The following is a 23,580-nucleotide window of genomic DNA, read 5'->3' as shown; positions in this document are numbered from 1 at the left end:
ACAGAGGTCCTATCAACAGCCAGAACACCAGCCACCTATTACTCCTTCATCTTCACTTCACAGGCTGGAAGAAACACATCACTAGAGAAAGCTTAAAATGACACCACAGACTAGCCTTGGAGCCGCCATGTTTAGTCCCCAAGCTCCCACGGCGCTCTCACTGCCTCATAAAGGAAGAGGTGGGTACTCAGGCTATGGCGGCAGAACTGAGAGGTTCAAGCCAGCCTGAGTCACATGAGCCACACAGGAAAATTTTGTTTCAAGTTGTCACCCTTCCCCCACAAAGAAATAAAGCAGTTTCCTTTTCTGCCTTCCTAGTGTGAAGTGTGTAACCACAGGAGTGTGCATAACCCACTCTTGGGCAGGATACCAGCCACTATAGTCTTTGGATGAAAAGTGGCTGTGAATGTAAAGGTAAAGAGTTAGTCTAGGATGGCTCAGTTGGTAGAGGGCTTGCCTCGCACGCATGGAGCCCTGTGTTTCATCCACAGCATAGCATAAAACTGGGTGTGCTGGTGCATGTCTGCAGTTTCAGTGCTTAGGAGGTAAAGGTGGTGGGCGGGTCAGAAGTTCAAGGTCATTTCCAGCTAAATATTAAGTTTGGGGCCAGCCTGGGCTACATGAGATCCTGTCTCGAGGCAAAGCAAAACAAACTAATAACTTGGCACATAAGATGGCTTAGCTGGTAAAGGTACTTGTTGCCAAGCTTAATGAGCTCAGTTTGATCTTCGAGACCTGTACTGTGGGAGGGAGGGCCAACTTCTCTAAGTCGCCCGCTAACTTCTGCAAGAGTGAGGTGATTATTTAACTGCCTTTGAAGTAGGATGAACTTCACTCTTCAAAGTAATCTTCAAGCGCAGATATTTACAAAGGCAATTATTTACATAAGATTAGACAATTGTTTATTATTATTTGGACAAAGTGTCCTAAATTCTATTCAGGACTGAGAGTGGGTTTAATCTTAAGTAGCTGTGAGTGTGGCCACAAGGAGTGGTATCAACACCCTAATTCCAAAATCTGTCACAGGTTTTGATGAAACCAAAGGAATGTGGAGTATGTCTGTCCTTCTGTCGGATCCCTTCCCTCCAGGAATGAGGCTATGGGGGCTATGGTACTTTCTGGCCTGGATCCATATGCTTACCTTTTTGATGTGGGGAAGAAAATGTGTATGGGAATTGAACAGGGAAGAAAGAACAGATAAAGGGCAAGTATTCCTGAACATAAATTAAGGATTTCAATGTACATAAAAACAAAAACAAAACCAAAAAAACCTGTTCCCTTTCCCAGCAGTTTTAGGTTTATAACAGAAGTGAGTGAGTTAAGAGATTTCCCATGTATCCCCACTGGCACATGCTTAGGACTCTCCCCTGACAACCACCTCTCATTAGAATGGGTCGTGGAACCCAGGACCTCCTAGGTAAGCAGCCAGGCTACAACTCCAGTTCTTCATCTTCCTGCCCAGTGATCACACATCCCTTAATTCACAGTGAAAGTTTAAAAACAGACACTGAAGCTGGGTGGTGGTTGTGCACACATTTAATCCCAGCACTTGGGAGGCAGAAGGCAGGTGGATCTTTGAGTTTGGGGCCAGTATGGTGAACAGAATGAATTCCAAGACAGCTAGGGTCACAAAGAGAAACTGTCTTGAAAAACCAAAACCAATGAATTAACCAACCAACCAGCCAATCAACCAACCAACCAACCAACCAGCCAACCAGCCAACCAACCAACCAACTAAAAAAAGCAAAAGTAACAACGAACAAACTAAACCAAAACAAAACAAAAGCCAGACACTGACCGTAAACAAAAAGAGAAAATCCAAATGGCCAAGAAGTATACATTAGAGTTCAGTTTAGGGCTGGAGAGACAGCTCAGTGGGTTAATAGTTCTTTCCGTGCAAGCATAAAGTCCTGGGTCCAAATTCCCAATACTCATGTAAAAAAGCTGGGAGTGGCCTCTCATGGGCCTGTAAGCCCACCACTGTGTGTGTGTGTTTGTGTGTGTAGACAGAGACTGACTGCCAGCTAACCCTAGGTTTAGGGAGAGATCCTGTCCTGGGGAATAAAGTGACGAGTGGAGAGTGATCCTCTCCTTCCCTGTCCCCACATGTGCAGACACCATACAAACATACACATCCTGTTACCTATATCCCAGTTAAAGCACAGAGTATTCTTAATCTCAACAGAAAGTTACGGTGCGCCCCTTCCCATCAGAAGTCTCCCTCGCAGGGCCAACCCCATTCTGAATTCCTTTGTTTTCACTGACTTACGTTTTGTCTGTTCCACACTGCACGCGTTTGTACCTGGCCCCTTCTGTTCTCAGTATAATGAAGTTCATGCTCATAGGTGGCATGTCTGTAATCTGTCCTCTATTGCTGCAGTGTATGCTACTATATGAATATACTGCATTTATTTATTCTCTTGACTGATGTTTGAGTCTACTAAGTTGGATTCTTCTATGAACAAAGCTGTATTAGCCTCAGAGTAAGAGCTGTTTGCAGATGCAGACGCTTCTTTTGTAATTACAGCTCGTTAGTTTGTCTAATCATGAGAATTGCTCCATCAATTTCCAGAGTGGGTCTACTACACTACTGCTTATCAGCAGCTTGGAAGCGTTCAGGTCTCATCTTTCCCAGCATCTGCTGTGGTCAGGCTGTACTTCAGCAGCAGCTGCAGCAGGATCTCATTGTCCTGACTGGTACCTACTGAATTTAGCACCTCTCAATTTTGTTATGTATATATGAGAAAGAGTGTGATCACACGCACATGTGTGAGTAACCATTTATATGCCACACAGAGCATGTATGGAGGTCGGAGGACAACCTGCAGGAGTCAGTTTTCTGGATCTTTTTACCATGTGGGCCCCAAGAACTGAACGGGGGTCACCGGGATGGATGACAAGCACCTTTACTCACTGAGCCATTTTGCTGGGTCCCCAAGTCAATTTTAACAACAGCAGCAGAAACAGGGATGCTAACATCCAAATGCTTGTTACCTGAAAGCAGTGTGCTTAGTTTTCATACCGCCAACCTAATCCTAACAATCTCTCTCTTCTTTGTTTGCTTAAGACAGGTCTGGCTGTATGGCTGGTCTAGAACTGAGATCCTCTTGCCTTGGTCTCCTGCGTTCTCTGCATACAGGATTCACCACCAACCATGCCCAGCACATATTCCTCTTCTGCTAGACGACACTATCATCTCCATTTCTTTTCGTAGAGATTAAACAGTAGCATCTAACTTTCTCAGAGCCGAGAAGCTAGTCCACAGTGAGTAAGAGGAGGAGGCTGACACTCTCAGAACTTAGCAGGAATGAGCTTCTGATTAGGCCCTAACTGTGGAGTCCGGGCAGCTAGGAGTCTGCATAGCAGAGAGTAATCCTGGGTTCTTCTCGACTTCCTCCCTGCCTCAAAACCAGAAAAGAAATCGCTGCAGAGGACTGTGAGGGGTGAGGTTATTTCAAGCAAGCTCTTCCTGGGTTACCCCACAAGTGTGTTTTGTCCCCTATGTCACAAAGTAGCATCTACTTTGCATCATGTCTCAACTATGAATGACATTGGAGTAAACGGAAGACTCTAATAAGTCTGACTGTTGACTCTGCTTTTCTATTTAAAGTAAAAGAAATATATAAATTCTAATCTAAAAAGGTATTAGTAGTACTATCTTATTTTAAACTAGCAAATGTTACTAGAAGAGATTTGGTTATAGAACAAGTATATAATATACAAAAGAAACGAAAAATCCGCATAACTGAAATACCCAGAATACACAAACTTTGCATGCATTTATTTAGTACTTTATGTTTGCTGGGCAGTGCATATGCTGTGATGTGGGCGGTGACAGAGGAAGGCAGATTTGAACATGTGAGGCAAAGTTCTCAGTCTTCAAGAAGATGAAATTCTGCTATTTTTAAGGACAAACAACACGAGCGAGGGCGGGCAGCCTCTGCTTGTTTAATGGTTTCTGAACTGCATCACGCATGTTTAGAGGAACACCAAGTGGAGTTTATTTGATTGGAGTTTTCTAATACACAGACTTTAAACTCCTAAGGAATAGGAAGGAAACGGCCAACCCTGGAAGTGGGTGAGTTCTGGCAGATAAACGGTACAATCAGTGACTTAATGAATCACAGGAAATAGGTACAGCGGTGGTGATGGTGGGGAGACACTTGACCCCAAACTTCTGGAGTACTACACAATGGGACTGACCCACAGGCCGGGGGACACGGTGAGTTAATCCTATGACCCTGGAGGCCTCTCTACTAGAGATGAACTGAGGCTCTCGTATTCACTGTATTGAAAAGGCTCAGGGCTCAGTGAGTGTAGGTATTTGCAGCCAAGACGGACACTGACAACCTGGGTTTGATCCCTGGGACCTACACACCAGAGGAAAAGAACTGACTCCCAAAAGTTGTCCTCTGACCTGTCTGCGCCATCCCGGCCAAGCTGTGTGAGCACTTGTGCAAAGTTTAGGAGTCCATTCAGACAAATTACAGTTACAGCAGGTGTGCTGGCACGTACCTTAATCCCCACACTAGAGAGCCAGAGGCAGGTGGGTTTTAATGAGTTCCATACCAGCCAACAACACATACTCTGCCTCAAAACAGACAAACAAACAGAGAAAGTCCAGTCAGGACCCACTTGACAGCTGCACAGCTTCCATCGTCCCTCCTCAGAGTCACTCTACAAGGCGGCTCCTCCTCAGTCACGTTTCATGAGCTCCGTTTCCAGCGCTACTGCTGACTAAGTGTGTCCCGTGCACCCCACCACTGAGCAACAGCCCCATGTGAGCCCCATCTGAAGCTAAGGAGTTTTTAAAAATTACTTGTATTTTTAGTATGTGTATGTGTCTTTGTATGTACTCATGAGGGCATGCTCCAGGGGGCATATGAAACCTTGGAAGTGGAGTTCCAGGCAGTTGTGCGCTGCCTGATGTGGGTGTTGGGAAATGAACCTGAGTCCTCTGAAAGGCCAGCCTGTGTACACTCTTTTTTTTTTTTTTTTTTTATTGATTATATGTAAGTACAGACACTCCAGAAGAGGGAGTCAGATCTCGTTACGGATGGTTGTGAGCCAACATGTGGTTGCTGGGATTTGAACTCTGGACCTTCGGAAGAGCAGTCGGGTGCTCTTACCCACTGAGCCATCTCACCAGCCCCCTGTGTACACTCTTAACTGTTGAGCTATCTCTCTAGTCTGAAGTTAGTTTGTACTTTCTGTTTTAGATTTATTTATGTGTATGTGTACACATAAATTTAAAGTAAATTTTATTTTTTAAATAAAACATTTAAAATAGTGTTAATTTGGAAAATAGAGAAAATAGATGATGATAAACATTATCTAAAAGATACAAAAACAAACAACAACAACAAACCCAAAACAAAAAAACCCAAACCCTGAAAAACAAATTCCCAGTTGGGCATGATGACCCAAACCTTTGATCCCAGTACTGGAGAGGCAGAGGTAGAAGGAACTCTGTGAGCTTAGGGATAGCCTGGTCTACAAAGAGGGTTCCAGGACAGATAGCTACAAAGAGAGCCTGTATCAAACTAACCCCCACCCATCAGAAGGAGAGAGAGAGAGAGGAAAGAAAGAAAGAAAGAAAGAAAGAAAGAAAGAAAGAAAGAAAGAAAAGAAAAGAAAAGAAAAAAGAAAGAAAGGAAAAGAAAGGAAAGAAAAAAGGACAAAAGGAAGGAAAGAAGAGAAGAGAAGAGAAGAGAAGGAAGAAGAAGAACCAGTTGCAGTAAGTACAAGCCCCACAGAACTAGGGTGAGTGTGTGCGTTCTCAACGTCAGTATCTCTAAGTCAGACAGATGCTCCAAAGCCCTCAGCTGGACAGTGGGGAAATAGATTTTCTAAGTACCTAGAAGAGAAGGACAAAGAACACTGCACTGTTCAATACAGTGCGGCTGGAGCAGCCTCAGTGGGAGTGGTCTTGCCTAGCATTTATAAGGTCCAGGGTTTGGGGATGAGGATAGGGTTGGGAGGAGCTCGCGGGTGTTTGCTTTTCTGCTGATACAAAGCTCCCATTATTACCCATGGGGGGAGAGGGTGGTGCAGATGACTACACCTCACCTTAGCAAGAAAGGATACTAAGACAAAATGTTCACTGAAAGTTAAAATGGGGGAGGGGCTGGAAGGGCACCGGCTGCTCTTCCAGAGGACCTGAACTGTACTTTCAGCATTCACGTGACAGTTTACAACTGCTTGTAACTCCAGTTCCAGAGAAGCTGACACCTTCTTCTGGCCTCCACGGCTACTGCATGCATGTGGTGCACAGACATATATGTAGGGAAAACACCCACATACATAGCATAAAAATAATTTTTAGTTTAAAAAGTTAAGGTGAGAAAACTTGTTTCATTATAGGAATCCACCCTGTGGACGGAGAGGGGCAGAGCAGTCATCTGCATCCTTTACAGATATGAAAGCCAACGCCAAGCCCTGACTTCCTGTCTGAAGAACAAGCTGTTCCCAGACATGTAAATAACGTGAGTGGATGGGAATCATCAACAGTGGAAGTTATGAAACTACTTTATTAGAGTTAAGCCTCTCTTCTAAAAAGCACTAATAAATGCTATCCATTTGTGAGAACTGAAATATTCACATAAGATTTAAAGGGTCCCAGCTCATTCTTCATGTGACACATAGCTGTGAGTACGACAGAGGCTCTGGTACTGGGCTTCCAGAGTCAGAGGAGATTAAGGACCTCCGTGCTCCTCATGGAATTACACTTGATGGAGGTAGGGAACCACGGATTTACACACAAAATAGAAAGACCCTTGTAATGTTCAATGCTTATCAGAATTAACAGGCTATACATTACTGTAATCCCCAGTGAGGACAACCAGAAAAGAGAAAGCATATTAAGTGAACACAGGTTTTATAAAACATGCATTGGGGTGCTCAGTAGATAAGATGCTTCCTGTCAGCTCCTAGCACATAGACCAGGCAATGTACTTGTAACTTCAGTTCCAAGACAAACAGACACCACAGACAGACAGACAGGCAGACAGATGGATAGGTAGGTAGGTAGATAAATGTAATTTTATAGAATAAAATAAAATAAAAACAACAAAAGCTCCACACACAACCAACCAACAAACCCAAACCACCCCCAAAGTCTAAATGGCCTGATACAACACTATCACATACAGTCATGAAGTGTGCCAGAACAGCTTCTGAACATATACCGTGGGAACCACAGAGAATTATAAACAGCCATGGAGGGCATTTCATCTAAAGGTATGTGGAAGAAGAAAAAATGATGAGAAATATTAAGACAAGAATGCTAAGAAGACCAAAGGAAAAAAGTGTAAAAGTAAGATGAAGGGCTGGAGAGATGGCTCAGTGGTTAAGAGCACTGGCTGCTCTTCCAAAGGACCCAGGTTCAATTCCCAGCACCCACATGGAGGTTCACAACTGTCTATTACTTCAGTTCCAGGGGACTCCAATGCTCTCTTTTAGTCTTCACTGGTACTAGGAATGCATGTAAGTGGTATACAGACATATATGCAGGTGAAAAACTTATACACATTTAAAGAAAGTATGATGGCCTGAGGTGTCTGATGCCTGTCAGCTACCCAGCAACACCCTGTCTTAAGGACTGACACACGCGTCCCCCCACCCCCACCCCAAGATGCTCGAGTAATTTAATTAGAAGAGGCCATTAGGGGCTTGGAACTCAGAGGTGGAATGTTTGTCTTATATGTTGGCTAGGTTCTGGGTCCAATCTCCAGCACAGAGGGGTGGTAGGCATTACAAGTTACATGTGCTTTCAGCAGGCAGATTTAAGTCGAGACAGGTAAAAACTAAACGAGAGATGCAGGCACAGAAGGCAGAAGAAGACAAGCAACACTGAAATACTGAGAGTACCAAGGAGACGAGTTGTCTCGCAGGTGACTCATAATTAAGAAACTGGACCAAATGGGCCTTACAGCAGGGGCAAGAAGTAATGTAAGGGAAGAAATCGGAGGGCAAGAGATGACCAAGAACTGCCGAGTACGCAAGGAAGCAAGGGAAAGAAGGCTGGGGAGATGCTCAGTTGGGGAGGCTGAGGCAGGGAGATGCTACAAGCTGGAGGTCAGACGCTTACCCAGTACACATGTAACCCTGAGCTCAAGCCACAGCCCCATACAACTGGGCGTGGCAGTGCACACCTATACACCCCAGCACTCACCAAACTTATTGTTTAGTTAACTGAAGTCCTTCTTGACTGCAACCCCATCTATTTCTGAGTTTGTGAGCTCTCCTGAGCCACTCCATCTATCTTTCCTCTCGGAAAGTCTTCCTGAATTCTGTTCGTGGGCCACTTCTAAGCAAACACATATATTTAGGTGCATTGTATAAAACCCAACCACACAGCTAAACTGCAGGGCTCTGCTGTGTCTTTCCAATCAGTCTTAGACATCTAAGTCACTGCATAGCAGTTTTCTTCTTAAAAATACAACCAGTTGGGCATATGGGCACATGCCTAAGACAGCTTCCTGGGAAGACTGAGGCAGGGAGATGCTACAAGCTGGAGGTCAGCCTGGGTATGGGCTGCACAGTGGATTCAAGGCCAGCTTGACATGCACAGTGAAAACCCTACATCCAGGAACATACCGCAGTGAGATGCACTTAGGAGGCAGCTTTGCTGACAGGAGGTTTACGATTCCCCGGTGTTAAACAACAGTACCACGAACACCCCTATCAATGTAACAACAGCTTTACAGAAGAGGTATTTCTTTCCTTCCTTTCTTTAAAAAAAATTCATACTTCATGTGTACATGTGTATGCCTGCCATGAGTATATGCCACTCATATATGTATGCGTGTCATTAGTGGCCAGAAGAGGGAGCTGGATCTCTGGAGCTGGAGTAACAAGTGTAGCTACCTAATGTGGGTCCTGGGAACTGTTCTCAGGTCCACTGGAATTGCAGCAGGCACTCTGAACCACTGAGCTGTCTCTCGAGCCCCCGGGAGAAATGTATAGCGTTTCCTTTTAAGAATATTTACTTACTACTGGGTGAGTGTGACCATGCCACGCTGTATGTGTGGAGGCCAGGACAACTTTGTGAGCTGGCTTATTCCTTCCACCTTGACATGGGATCTGAGAACTGAACTCAGGTCGGCAGCCTTTCGTCAGTGGGCAGTGGGCAGTATGCACCATTACCTGCAGACTTTCATCAGTGGGCAGTAAGCATCATTACCTGCCGAGAGCCATCAGCTTTGGCAGCCCTATGTTTCCCATTTAATAAAACTCCCAACACATTCTCTAAATGCCTCCTTTTCACACAGACTGTCAGCAAGCTGACAAGATGGCCTCCTCTAGTCCTAATTATTTCTACAACTGGCTCAATATACTGACAGACCACAGATTTTGTTTTCAACTAAAACTTTCATAGTTTCCCTTGCTTCTTTCTATAGGAGCTGCTAGAAATAACCTCTGATTTAACCTAAATCACGAGGCCAACACATGCAAGGAGGCACAATGACAGGAAGTCAGAATAACAGGAATAAGCTGCTTCCTTTTTCTATCTGTCTTAGTTTCAGGCTGAGTGACTGCTGTAAGCTTGTCCCACTGCCTGTGCTGGAAGGGACTGCCACTTCACAAGCAGAACCCCCTCTCTTCCTCCAGGCATAACATAACAGCCCCCCCACCCCTTCGGACACACACCACACAGATCCCTGAGTTCACAGGAAGATGCCAGTCAAATGAGAAATTCACTGGCACCTGTAATCCCTCACACAATTCACAGCAGGAATGAAACGTCACAGAAAGCGGTCTAGTGAACAGCTGACACCACACCATTACGTTATGAGCCAGCTGATAGATGAGGCTCCATGTTTTCAGGAATGAAAATCAGGTGCTTTATCCCTTGGGAACACAAGCTTCTTGTTATAAATATCCGGTTTACAAACAATCATCGGTACCAATGGCCTTGCCCTTCTCGAGGCTCTTTCCTGCCAGGGTACCCCACCTGCAGGTTCTTCCCTCTCTCTAGTGCCGCGCCGCGGGTTCCCCCCACCCCACCCCTGTAGATGGTGTTAGGTGTAGCGCCGCGGGTCCCCCCCCACCCCACCCCTGTAGATGGTGTTAGGTGTAGCGCCGCGGGTCCCCCCCACCCCACCCCTGTGGATGGTGTTAGGTGTAGCGCCGCGGGTCCCCCCCACCCCACCCCTGTAGATGGTGTTAGGTGTAGCGCCGCGGGTCCCCCCCACCCCACCCCTGTAGATGGTGTTAGGTGTAGCGCCGCGGGTCCCCCCCACCCCACCCCTGTAGATGGTGTTAGGTGTAGCGCCGCGGGTCCCCCCACCCCACCCCTGTAGATGGTGTTAGGAGGTCCTACTATCCTCAGTGAACGAGCTGAGGGGGAGAATGGAGAGACTTTGAGAGGTTCCCCTTCTAGACTACAACTTAGTATTTTTCCATGTTATGGTTTTATGTTTCCACATATCACATTGTGGACAGTATTCCCTAGGACACACAAAGACCATTCTTTACCAGTCTGGAGGTACTCCACTCTGATTCCATCGTAACTGTTGTAAAAAGTTTTAAGCCCAATCTGGGGTTTCTACCCACCTTCAATCATTCAGTTTCCAGATAAAAGACACACACTTTTTTTTTCTTTTTTTTTTTCTTTTTTTGTTTTTCAAGACAGGGTTTCTCTGGATAGCCCTGGCTGTCCTGGAACTCAGAAATCTGCCTGCCTCTGCCTCCCGAGTGCTGGGATTAAAGGCGTGTGCCACCATGCCCAGCCAGCACACAACTTTTATTATTTACAATATAGCTTAAGCAGCACCGGAGCTGGGCACATATTCACTGTCCATGCTACTAGAATCTACCTTCCTATCAGTAACCCTGAGTTAGAACTTACTGTGTTTCATCTGGGCTGCTTTTAATGCGGGACCACATTTTCGTGACTCACCTAACCTATGGCGGCTTTCTCTTCCTCCTCACCTTTTCTTTCCCTGGCCCCCCAGAAGGTTCTAGGCTCCAGAACCTAAACCCTGCCTACGTCTCTTCTGTGCTTATGGCCCACTGACGAAAGGCTGCCGACCTGAGTTCAGTTCTCAGATCTCATGTCAAGGTGGAAGGAATAAGCCAGCTCACAAAGTTGTCCTGGCCTCCACACACACAGCGTGGCATGGTTACTCTCACCCAGTAGTAAGTAAATATTCTTAAAAGGAAACGCTGTACATTTCTCCCAGAGGCTCGAGAGACGGCTCAGTGGTTCAGAGTGCCTGCTGCTCTGTTGGCATCTTTATTCACCAATCAAAACTAACTTAGGGGCAAGAGCACATAGGGTCACTTGGGTCTATGTGAGGACTCAATTGTCCTCGGGGCGACCAGGTCTTGCTCCCCCCTACCCCCCACTTAACATTACAATATATAGCAAAAGATCAAACCCCAAGAGTGATTTTCTTGAGCAGACCCTACTGTGAGATGCTAGGCTTTCTCTAGCACTTGTGTTGCTATGACGTCTGCTGCTAGCAACAGTCTGACATGCAGCTTTAGTCAGGAAGTTGAGAGAGGAGGAGGGCAAATGTCGGACAATTTGGGCTACATAGTGAGACTGTCTCAAAAACTAAGGAAGTAAATACTGATGACATTTAAATACCTAATGTCATTACTCAATAAGAAATGAAAAATTAATATTAAAATGAGAAGCTGGTTGGTAGTGGTGTATGCCTTTAATCCCAGCATCCAAGTGGCCGAAGCAGGCGGATTTCTGAGTTTGGGGCCAGCCTGACAGTGAGATATTGTTTCAAACAACAACAACAACAACAACAAATTAAACAAACCAAAATCCCCAAACCAAATCAAACCATAAAAAAAAAAAAAAAAAAAAAAACAGAAAAAGAAAGAAGTGAGAAGACTGGTGTTGGGGCATATATAAAACTCTCAAACAATAAAAACAGTCATGTAGAGCTGAAGAAGTCCACCTTCCCAGAACTAAGAGAATATGTTTTGTATGATTCCATAAAGTCATAAAAAACATGTCTGGAGACAGAAAGCAGACCAGGGATTCAGGAACACAGGATGGGGGGTGGGGAGTGGGAATGGGGGAGTAGGCAGAGGGGATTAAAAGGGCACAAAGAAGATCTTAGCGGTGATGGATACGTGTCCTTGTGACTGGAAATGGTCCCATAGGATCCATACTTCACAACAGTCCAGAGCACACTGTGACCCCAGCACTCCGGCAGAGACAATGGATCCTGAGCTCAAGGCCAGCTTGGGTTGAATGGCAAGATTGTCTCAAAAACAAAATATATGGAGGGGTTTGGGTGGGGGAGCTATAACAGACCATCTGTTCTAAGCCAGAGTCAACCTTAACGTTTGCCAGCTGTTTGAAAAGTCACACATTTGGTTATCAGGGTAGGGATGAAGAAATTCCAAGCCAGCACTGCTGGTGACAACAGAGTGGTACATCTTCCTTGCAGAGTGTGCACAGTTTGCTTTATGAACATAATTCTGTCCTAAACCAATGAGCTTTGTAATAACAGAAAAGATTGTAATGGTTGGTAAAGCCGTAAGAAACCCTGACTAGTATCTCATCCAGCCAAGAGCCATACATAACACTTGTGTTTGTGTGTGTATGTGCTTGTGTGGCCGGGTGCACATGCATGCTAATGATGGCGGCAGATGTCTTCCTTGATTGTCCTCCATCTTGTGTTGAGATAGAGTCTATGTTGACACAGCTACGTGTGGCTCTGTACCAGCAGAGGACATGCAGTGGGATGTAGAACATGCCTAGCACCAAAAGCAAAGCAAAACAGGTGCTCTAAAGTTGACTGGTACTAAACACTGTTCCCAGAGGTTTTAAATGGCTGCATTTCCAGTCCTTCGGCCTCGTCTGCAGCAGGCTTAGAGCACCCAGCAAGCCATTTTCTAGATCTGCGTGGAATTGCTTAACTGGGGCTTTCCTGCTGGATTGTGCAGCTCCACCCTGGGCTTCTGAGCAATGTGCTTTTCCTTTTCTGTTGAGGGGATTTTTATAGTGCCCTCGATCAGGAACGTAAGTTTACTTTTGACTTTCATGAAGACTGTTTTACCTTGGCACATGCTTCTAACATCAAAAATCACGTTTATGTAAGGTTTAATTAGGACCAAATACAGTATATATGTTCTCTTAAACAACTAAAGTTCACATACAGGAAGGCTGGATATTACATTATAGAAACACTGCCTTTTATAGCCTTATTGCAAACATGCTTTGGTTGCAACGGAACAGGGCAGGGCGGCTTGCATGGGCAGGAGAAGTACCCTACCTGGGACAACAGGAGGTGTGGTGCAATCTGGCACCAATTTCAGAGAAGGAATAAAGCTCTTTTACAATCCCAGCTGTATAGTCAGATCCACTTTACAAACTGTAGGACATTTACAATCTTTCCCTAAAGAAACAAAACCTGCCAGTGTGGCCTGACAGTCACTGAGAAGCAACAGGTAGCCATATGGTTTTGTTCAGAGAACAAAAACTTAAATGGAAGCAGAAAAAGATTTTTCTTTCTCTTTGAAAGCAAACAGAAAAGACCATTCAAAGTTGTTTAAGGCAAAGACCTAACTGGGCACATCTGAAATACAACTATACTCTCAGTACTTAGGAGACAGAAGCAGAAAGATCTCTTGGAGGCCTGAGGTCCAGGACAGCCAGTGAGACCCTGTGTCAAAAAGCAGGGGTGGAAGGGAACGGCCTGGAGAGATAAAAAGAGGGCTCAGAGGTTAGCTGGGCACACGGATCTTGCAGAGGACCTGAGTCTGGTTGCCAGCATCCACTTTAGAGGGCTCACAACAACTGTATTCCAGCTGAGAGGGAGCCAGTGCTTCTGGCCTCCCAGAGAACCACCACTCATTTCTATGTGCTCATGCACACAAGCACATAATTAAAAATAAACAAATCTTAAGAAAAACAAAACAGCAACAACAACAACAACAACAAAAAACCCCAAGGACCAAAGCTTTTCAACTCACTTAAGTATGAAATGTGAACTAGCACTAAGAAAATCATTGCTAGTACAAAAATTCCAACAGGTTTTGTTGTTAAGAAAAAGTGCTGTAAAGGCAGTAACATCTTGGTATGGCTATAGAACCAACCAACCAACCAACCAACCAACCACTACTCCACAAATTAAATGAGATTTCCTTATAATGTAAATAACCTGGTAAGGGGCTGGAGAGATGGCTTAATAATAAGAGCAAGGTGGCTCAGTAGGGCAGTAGCGGCCCACACCTTTAATCTCAGTGCTCAGGAGGCAGAGGCAGAGGGGCAGAGGGGCAGAGGGGCAGAGGGGCAGAGTGGCAGAGGCAGAGTGGCAGAGGCAGAGGCAGGCAGATCTCGGTGAGTTAGAGGCTAGCCTGGTGTATAGAGTGAGTTCCAGGACACCCATGGCTACACAGAGAAACCCTGTCTGGAGGAAAAAAAGCACGGTCTGTAACTCTAGTTTCAGGGAACCTGGTTCTTTCCTCTGGCTTCACAGGCACCAAGTACACACAGTGCACATACAAACATGAAGGGGACACTCATACACATAAACACAAATAAACCCAAAAGCACAACAACGAATCGTGCTGCCACCTGGGTCAATTCTAACCACAGCTGTGAACAACTGTCCCAGCAGATGGTGTCTGTGGCAGAACTAAACTGGCTGGAGGCTGAGCTCAGTTCTATCACCCATAGGCCACACACAGGCCCAGTCTAACACTGGCCCAATGCTGAACGCCACTGGCTAGCAAAACAGAACCCTTAAGAGCTCCTGCTTCTCTGAATCCATTCAACTTCTCAGACCATAATAAAGAGAAGTAGCTGCATGCAGAAACCCACTAGGAAACAAAACAACAAGCAGCCGAGGCTGCCTGCGAGAGCAGAGAACAGTCCTTACTCACTCACTCCAAACACTTGGCCTGAAGTACTGCGGCAGTCTTAGGGCCATGCATCACCGCAGTCATTTTATTTGTTCGACAAATATTTGGTGCTAGGGATGTGGCTTAGTGATTGAACATGTATTCAGCGTGGTCACAGCCCTGAGTTAATCTTCAACAACAAAAATTACTACAACAAATATTTACCAAGTATCTACATCAGGCTGTGTCAAGCTTTATGGGAGAGTAAATGGCAGAGTGACACACGCAGCAGGTGCCGGGCTGTGACCTTAGGCTAGGGAAACTTGTCAGAGCACGACTCAGGGCATGCTCTGCTTCTTTTCATCCCAGGGGTCATCTCCCCACCAGTTCTGAGGGGATGAAGGCAGATGAGGAGGGGAGGAAGACCCAGCAACAGCAGGTACCAGGAGGGTTCAGGATGGGCTCAAACCTTCCTCGGTAATTCTGTTCTCCTCGTTATCAGATGAGGACAAGAAATGGGAAGGTGTCCTGAGGCAAATCAAGTTGGCCTTTCCAGTCAGCGGAATAAATAAATAAACTAATAAGCATAATAGGGCTGGAGAGATGGCTCAGTGGTTAAGAGTGCCGACTGCTCTTCTGAAGGTCATGAGTTCAAATCCCAGCAACCATATGATGGCTCACAACCATCCGAAATGAGATTTGATGCCCTCTTCTGGGTGAGAAGACAAAGTGTCTGAAGACAGCTACAGTGTACTTACATATGATAAATAAATAAATAAATCTTTAAAAAAAGCATAATAAAGAAATAAACCAGCATTACTGTAAACTTATCAACTATAGATGTAGGTTTCAATGTTTTGTTTTACTTAATTGCACTTTACAGGGATCCATTTGTCTTTGGCAGACTCAAATCTTACCTTCTTTGGTTATTGTCCTTTGCCTCCGGGGAATATCATCTGTACAGATTCAACGGATACTCTGAAAAGTCTTTTCTCATCCTATCTAAGTATGCGAAGACAGAAAGGGAATCTCCCCATACATGCGTAAAGAGCTTCTACCTGAGCGGGGTTGATCTGCTTGGACTTCTTAGGCTGCAGTGTTTCCACAGACCGCCTGTCCTACTAACAAGTCTCTCTCATCCTTTGTATTTTAACAGGTTACAAATTAAGTAACAACAGATTTTTGTTTTTGAGACAGGGTTTCTCTGTGTAGCCTTGGCTGTCTTGGAACTGGGTAGACCAGGCTGGCCTTGAATTCTGAGATCCATCTACCTCTGGGATTAAAGGTGTGTGCCTCCACTGGCTGAACAAAAGGTTTTTTAATTGTGTTGGTAGCACAGGTAGTTTTATGGAAACTTTAACATCCTGGATATTAGACCCTGAACTTTGGTATATGAAAAAAAAATATTTTGAATTTTGAGGGCAGAAAGGCATCATCATTCCTTTCCCTTTTGGTTTATTTAAGACAGGGTCTATACAGCCTTGGTTGACCTGTAAATTGCTCTATAGACCAAGATAGTCTCAAACTCAGTGAAATCTGCCTGCCTCTGCCTTTCAAGCACCAGAAGTAAAGGTGTGTGCTACCATATTAAGCCTAAAATTCTTGACACAAATTACACCAATATCCACGTAAAATAGAGAAATGACTCACAACATAGGATAAACAGTCAATCTCTCTCTCTCTCTCTCTCTCTCCATACCTTTAAAGCTTCTATAACAAGGTCTCTTGCTTCAAGTTCTCCTTCAAGGATACTGAACAGTGTCAGGAGTTCAGGCTTGCTGAGTTTTTCCAGATTCATCCTGAAAGTCTTAAACAAAGGCAAAAATCAGTCTCCCGAAGAGGATCCTGCTCAGAGTGAAGGACAAAGACAAGACACAGAGCAAACCGCACAGCATGATACCCTTCAGACCTGCAATTCAAAACAATACCAAAGTTTCCTGATGTTAATCATAAACTGAACAGGAAGAGAAAAATAAATCCACTGTAAATTATTGATTCCATCACCAAGATCAATTATTCATCACCTTTTACAGGCTGGTTTGCAACCTGGGTTTCAGAAAGGATCAGGCGCTAATTCTGCCTGCTAGAAACTGAGGTAGTTTTCCACTGGGCATCATCTCACTGGAGAATCACTGGGTCCCATAAGGATGCCCTGGGTTTAGATAACCACTGAAACCTGCACGCAGGACACGCTAGCATCTCTCTTCACTTGGCTGAGTAAAGTTCAAGCAAAGGTAATGCTTGCTCAAAGTGTAGGAGTAGCTGAGAGTGTAGCAGAAACTTTAAATAGTTTCCGACAGAAAGTAGGGATTACAATGTTTACACATCCTTCAGTAACACAGACTTAAACACAAGTGTATGCAAATAAACGTCTATCTTCATCTTTTAAAAAGGTTTTTTAAAAGTGATCTTTCTTTGTGCAGGTTTGTGCATGAGGACTGGGCCCATGGAAGCCTGACGGTACTGGATTCATCTGGGCTGGAGTTATAGTAGGTTGTGAACCATCATATGCAGGTGTATAGAACTGAATTTGGGCACTCTGCAAGAGCATCAAGTGCTTTTAACCACCAAGCCATCTCTCCAGTCCCACAGTCTCTCGCCTATGTGGTACAGGCTGGCCTAAAACTCACCGAGTAGTTTTGGTTCACCCTGGCTTCTCAACCCTGCTACCTCAGGCTCCAGAGTGCCAGGTGTGAGTCAGTATGCCCAGTTATAAATATGCTTCTAAGTAATATGTTAAACTATGTTGTTTAAATATCTCAATTAACTAGGCTCCTGCGAATTTAACTTCTTATGACCAATATTTTGTTTTCCTGAGATATGGTCTAAGTAGTGTAGCCTGGCCTAACCTCCTGTGTAGATGAGGCTGGCCTTAAGCTTCTAGTGAGCTTCAGCCTTTACTTCCCAAGGCCAGGGTTATGACACGTACTCCTTGTACACAGCGATGGTTTTCTTAAAGACATCTTCTTTCAATTCTATCACATACTCTGACCACATTCACCTCCTCATTCATTCTCCTTTTTCTCCGAACACCAGTCCGTTCCTCTCCCAATCTAGCTTCTACTCCCACGCCACATGTGTGTGTGGTCTTAGGTATCTATGGGAAAATCTACAAGTGAGAAAACATTGTAACTTGTATTTATTTACTGTGCTTGATATGATGATCTCTAGTTGCATCCATTTATTATCCAAGTGGGATAAATTTATTCTTCTTTACAGATGGATAAAATGCCATTGTGCAGATACACATTTTCTTGATCCTCTCAGATGTTAGCAGAAAGATTTCAGCTCATTATTTGGCTACTATGAATGAACTTGAGTCCTCTGGGTGTTTATCTAGGAGTGGTGTACCAGGGACCTAATTTTAGTTTTCTGAGAAAATGTTACTATTGACTTCCATGCCTGCAGAGTATATCTCAGTGCCCTGGCCCACCTGAAGGCATAACTCCTTTCTGCAATCTTTCTCAGGTTTGTCTCCTTTCCCCTGCCCACCCTTTCTTCTGTGTCTCCATACAGTTATGGCTGGCCTTGAATTTGCCCAATCTTCCTGCTTCTGCTCCTTGAGTTCTGGAACCATAGGTATGCACCATCATCACACCTGGCCTGATTACTGTCTTTTTTGTTTGTTTGTTTGTTTGTTTGTTTGTTTTTTGAGACAGGGTTTCTCTGTGTAGCCCTGGCTGTCCTGGAACTCACTTTGTAGACCAGGCTGGCCCCGAACTCAGAAATCCGCCTGCCTCTGCCTCCCAAGTGCTGGGATTAAAGGCGTGTGCCACCACGCCCAGCTCCCGATTACTGTCTTAAAACTGGCTGACAGGTGAGGCGAAATCTCAGCTCATTCATCTGTCAGCTAAGGATATCAACTTTCTTTTCCATGTTTACTGGCCATCTGCACTTCTTCACTTGAAAAGTGTCTGTTTCATAGCTCATTTATTGATGAGGTTGTTTTACTTTTTTGTCATTTTTACTTATTTTACGTTTATTTTTGTGTGCTGTATATGTGTGCTGTATATGTGCACACACCTGTGTGCCATGGCATATGTATGGAGGTCAGAGAACAACCTGTGTGTGTGGGGGGTTGGTTCTCATTTCAACATCCTGGTTACACTAACCCAGTTCAGGATGCCAGGCTTGAAAGGAAGCTCTCTTTTTTGACTTTCTGAGGTATCCTGGCAGCCCAGACTTTTGTAGTAAAACACTCTATGGTCATGTGTAACTGATAAAGTTCCCATCTGGCTCCGTAGCTGTCTCTTTCCTCAACTGTTTCCTTTGCTGTGCAAACTTTCAAATTTCATGACATCCCATCTGCCAGTTATTTCCTGAGCTAACTCGTCCTTTTCAGCAACATCCATATCTTGAAATGTCCCCCTAATGGTTTCAGGTCTTACACTGAGGTCTTTGATTTCTGTACAGGAATGTCCAGTGTGCCTAGCACCATTTGTTGAGGAGAATATGTTTTCTCCAATGTGGCATTAAGTGGCCATAGCCATGTGGCATTATACCCAGGCCCTCTATTCTGTTCCACTGAGCCACATTTGGAGCTAGCAGCATGCTACTTTTGTTTTGTTACTGTGTCTCTAGAGTATAACGTCAGACCTGTAGTAAGTGTAGCTTCACTGGAGGCACTGGGGCACCTCCAGCTTTCTTCTTCTCGCTCAGGGTTGCTTGGGCTGTTCTGGGTCTTCTGTGATTCTTTGTTTTCGGCTTGTTTTTCGTATTTATACAGTGAGGAATGTTACTGGAGTTTTGATGGGGATTGCACTGAGACTGTAGATTGCTTTTGATGGGTATCATTTGGGTTGTTTCAATTCTGCTGACCCATGAACACAGAAGATCTTTCCATCTTCTAGAGTCTTCCTCAATTATTCTTCAGAGCTCTAAAGTTCTCACTGGGGAAAGTGTTTACTTCCTGGTTAGGGTCACTCCTCTATGTTTTAGTTCTTACTTATTTCTGAGGCTGTTGTGAACAGGGCTGCTCTCCCAAGTCCTCTCTCACAGTGCCTGCTGCTGGCACACAGGAAAGGGACTGATTTCTATGCTGATTTTGTATTCGGCTCCTTTGCTCGGCGTTTATCAGTTCTAAGAGCTGTTTCAGTCAGTCTAACAAGTTCACATTTCTACACGGATCTGTTAAAGAAGTGTGTCACCTACTCAGTCTCCTGTCTCAGAACGCACACAGGCAGAGAGACCGACGAAGGGTCTCTGGCAGTGAACACAGCACCAGAGTTTATAGCTTCCAAGGGAGTACAAATATTATTTGCCTCCCACTTTTTCTTCCCAAACTGTAACTGTCGGTTTTTGTTCAGAATGAAGGCAACATGATGCGTTCACGTACTCTCCAGCACTCAAAGTAGCCACTGACTCCTCCAGGGCCACTGCACTGAAGCGAGGAGAACACGCACAGATGCGCACTTCCATGTGTCATCAGAGCGTGTTCTAGCATGGAACCTGGACATCCTTTACCACACAAAAGACGGTCTAATGTATGTAACTCTGGCTCTAACTGGTAACTTCCCCCTGAGTGAATTCCAGCCTCTAATGGGTCTCAGAGTAGTATTAAAGATTATGTGCTATAAGTAATTGTGAAAAGAAAACAATCCCAATTAGAAGCCCCCAACAAACTTAATAAAGCTGCCTGTCACTCAAAGATGTACTGGGCACAACAAAGACCTCCTGCCTTGGCAGCCACAGTGAAGTCAGAATCTTCCTGTCTGAGTGGCTGGGAGACTTCCTCTTCCAGACACGTTTCAGGAAGACAGGGCTTTGGAAATCTTTACTTAGATATCCAGTGCTGTGTAAGGCCTAACCTCCTTCCTTCCTTGTTTGGTTGTGTTTGTTTGCTTTTCTGAGATAGGGTCTTACTCTGTGGTCCACACTAGATTAGACATGAACTTACAGCACTCTCCCTGCCTCAGCCTCTTGGGTGCTGACATCACATGCATACCTACCGCCCCTGGCTTTTTACTTCTCCACTTGCTGCTCTGGCAGGCGTGGGCATGAGGAATGTGTGCCATGGTGTGCCTGTGGAGGTTAGATGACAGCTCTTTTAGCTTGGCTCCCGGGAATCGAACTTAGGGTCATCGGGCCTGGACATCAAGTCATTTTATCCAATGAGCCTTCTCACAGGTACTGGTTTACTTATCAGTATACATTTTAAGATTCTATCATTTATTTAATGTGTGTATGTTCTTCTGTGAGGGTCTGTGCACATGAATACAGGCGCTCACAGAGGCCAGAAGACAGTGATGGTCCCTGAAGAAGACAGTGACGGTTCCCTGAAGAAGACAGTGATGGTCCCTGAAGAAGACAGTGATGGTCCCTGATGCTGGAGGTGCAGGGAGCTGAGAGCCACCCTACATGAATGCTGGGAACCAAACTCAGGTTCTATAAAAGAGCAACTAGAACTCTCTTTCTCTCTTTCTCTTCTTCTTTTTCTTTTTTGGGCAGAGCAGGGGGTGGTTCAAGACAGGGTTTCTCTATGTAGCCCTGGCTGTCCTGGAATTAGTTCTAAACACCAGGCTGGCCTCGAACTCACAGAGACCCACCACAATAGGCTGTGGAACAAGCAAGCACTCTTAACCACTGAGCTATCTCCCAGCTCTCTGCTTTAGTAATTACTAACTACTATTTTATTTCCTCTAAGGAAGGCATTAGAAAGCTGCCCCTCTGCAGTCAGGACCGCACCCAAAGGCCACAGCAGCCGGAGTGAAGCCCAGGGAGGAATTAACCCCGGGTGCACTGTGCTGGTTTCTTACTTTTTCTTTCCCCACCAAGACCACAGGTCGAGGGGATGTCCCATGATGCTCTTCCTCTCTCTTCCCATGATGCTAAGCAGGATCATGAGCAGATGGGAAAGGCACTCCCCAAATTCCAACGGAGCAGAGTAAAGCAACTGGATGTATAAGCACCGAGGCAAGATGGCAGAAACAATGCTAAAAACTGCTATCCAATTACTTCCTTTTCTCCAATATTTTTAGAGTCATTTTTGTTTGGAGGTTGGAAAGTAAGACTAAAATCCGCAGTGTCATTTCAGTAATGCACAGAGCGTTCCTGAGAAGTACAGACAGAATGCCAGTCCTGGAGTGGACGGGAACAGCGAGATGGCCTTGAGGAGCACACTTAGCTGCTCTGGCCCTTTGTTTCCTACCAGGTAAAATGAAACACATTAGGTGCTCTGCAAAGTTCCTCTTAGTTCCACTCTAAATAAGCATAAAGACTGGAGGTGAAGTCAGTTGACTGCCAGCCTAGAAGGGCTGGGTTTTACCCTTACTATACAAATTTGATTATATCCAAATCAAGTCTCTGACCTGTTAAGAAAAATAGTAGTCTCCATCAAAGAATAGAATTAGTATCATCTTCAGAGTCATTTACGTTAGAAAGCATTAGCCTACACAAGAAAAAAATTCCTTCTTTATCAATGAGATGAAGAACAATACTCCTGGGCTGGAGAGACAGCTCGCTGGGTAGACTGCGTGCTGTGCGAGCATGAGCACCCACATAAAAAAGTGGGGCACGGCAGCATGCACCTGCAGCCCCAGTCAGGATTGGAGAGGGAAGAGACAGGCAGACAGATCCCAGAGCCCACTGATCAGCTAATCTATCCAACTAGTGAGGACTAGGTTCAGGGAGACACCATGTCTCAAGAAATACGGTGAAGAACAATAAAGACATCCTTTGGCCTCTCTGAACACGCATGCACAGGGATATATATCATACATATCACACACATAAACACACACATACACACATCTTACCTGTACCTATAAAATCACTTCTACACACATATTTTAATACCTGGGACATTTTATTAATAATAACACATTTTACTTACTGTTTATAATGCTATATAAACAGTATACAGGCAGGGGAAAGCCACAGTTGTGTCACTCAAGACCATCATGTTCTAGTAATCTTTCTTCATAGATATTAAAACTTAACAATTCTTTGCTATTCTATACATTTGAAGGTACTCCTGATGCCCACTGTAATACTTCTTACAATAAGACATATCCAAACTCCATTATGATTCAGCATGGCAGTGGTGGTCTTCCTGTGAGTGGTGTAGAGGTGACACTGACCTGATAATTGGTGGCTGCACTTTGGTCCTCAGGTATGAAGTCTTAGAGGTTTCCTTCAGTTAAACTTTTAGAAAGCTGACAGATATTTAAACTGTCGTCGGCATGGTGGGAAAACGTCCAACACTGCAACACAAGAGAAATTCATTGTCCATGTGTCCATACTATGAGGAACGTGGCGAGTCCCACTGGTGTCACCTAGGGCCACAGCTGCTAAAGCCCGATAGCTGTAGGCTGCTATTGACAAGGGGAAACCCCCCCAGTCCTCGGGCTGAGGCTGACTCTGTACATGAAGTACGGGGCTCCGACTTCCCTTCTGCACGGGGTAATTAGTGAGCGTGAGAGCTACTGAAATTTTTTTTCATTTTCTTTTAAGACAGAGACTAGAATGACCTTTAACTCAAATGGTGATCCTCCTGCCTTAGTGTCTGATATACAGAAATCTCTTCAGATGTCCAGTGCCATTTCAACTTGTCAAGGGCACTAGGTACAAACTTTCCCTCAATTGCCAAAAGCCTGTCTGCAGGAGACAACATGACTCACACACAATGCCACAATGCACCTCGGAACATCATCAGAACTAAAGCATTCTACCTGCCAAATCTGGGTAAGGAAATGTCTGCTCTTACTCCCCAGTAACCACAAGGAAACAAATCAACGTGTGCTCATTTCCACTGTTTAGAAGGAT

The 23,580-nt window shown here is 44.8% G+C and overlaps 1 protein-coding gene across 3 annotated transcripts in view; it reads right to left on the bottom strand.

The window, feature by feature from the left end:
* Positions 1 to 23,580, bottom strand: part of Cttnbp2nl (CTTNBP2 N-terminal like) — a 49,638-nt gene that overhangs the window by 12,702 nt on the left and 13,356 nt on the right. For all 3 annotated transcript variants that reach the window (XM_021158839.2, XM_021158838.1, XM_085835593.1), the window contains exons 2-3: positions 22,896 to 23,018; positions 16,517 to 16,624 (exon numbers count right to left, since the gene is read on the bottom strand). In XM_021158839.2, coding sequence (XP_021014498.1) covers positions 16,517 to 16,615 — 99 coding nt within the window. In that variant the 5' untranslated portion in view covers positions 16,616 to 16,624; positions 22,896 to 23,018. The remainder of the gene's footprint in view (positions 1 to 16,516; positions 16,625 to 22,895; positions 23,019 to 23,580) is intronic.

This window comes from Mus caroli, unplaced genomic scaffold, assembly GCF_978045245.1.
Source record: "Mus caroli unplaced genomic scaffold, Mus_caroli_1 scaffold_3, whole genome shotgun sequence".
Classification (NCBI taxonomy): domain Eukaryota; kingdom Metazoa; phylum Chordata; class Mammalia; order Rodentia; family Muridae; genus Mus; species Mus caroli.
This window is presented reverse-complemented; position numbering and strand designations above follow the sequence as displayed.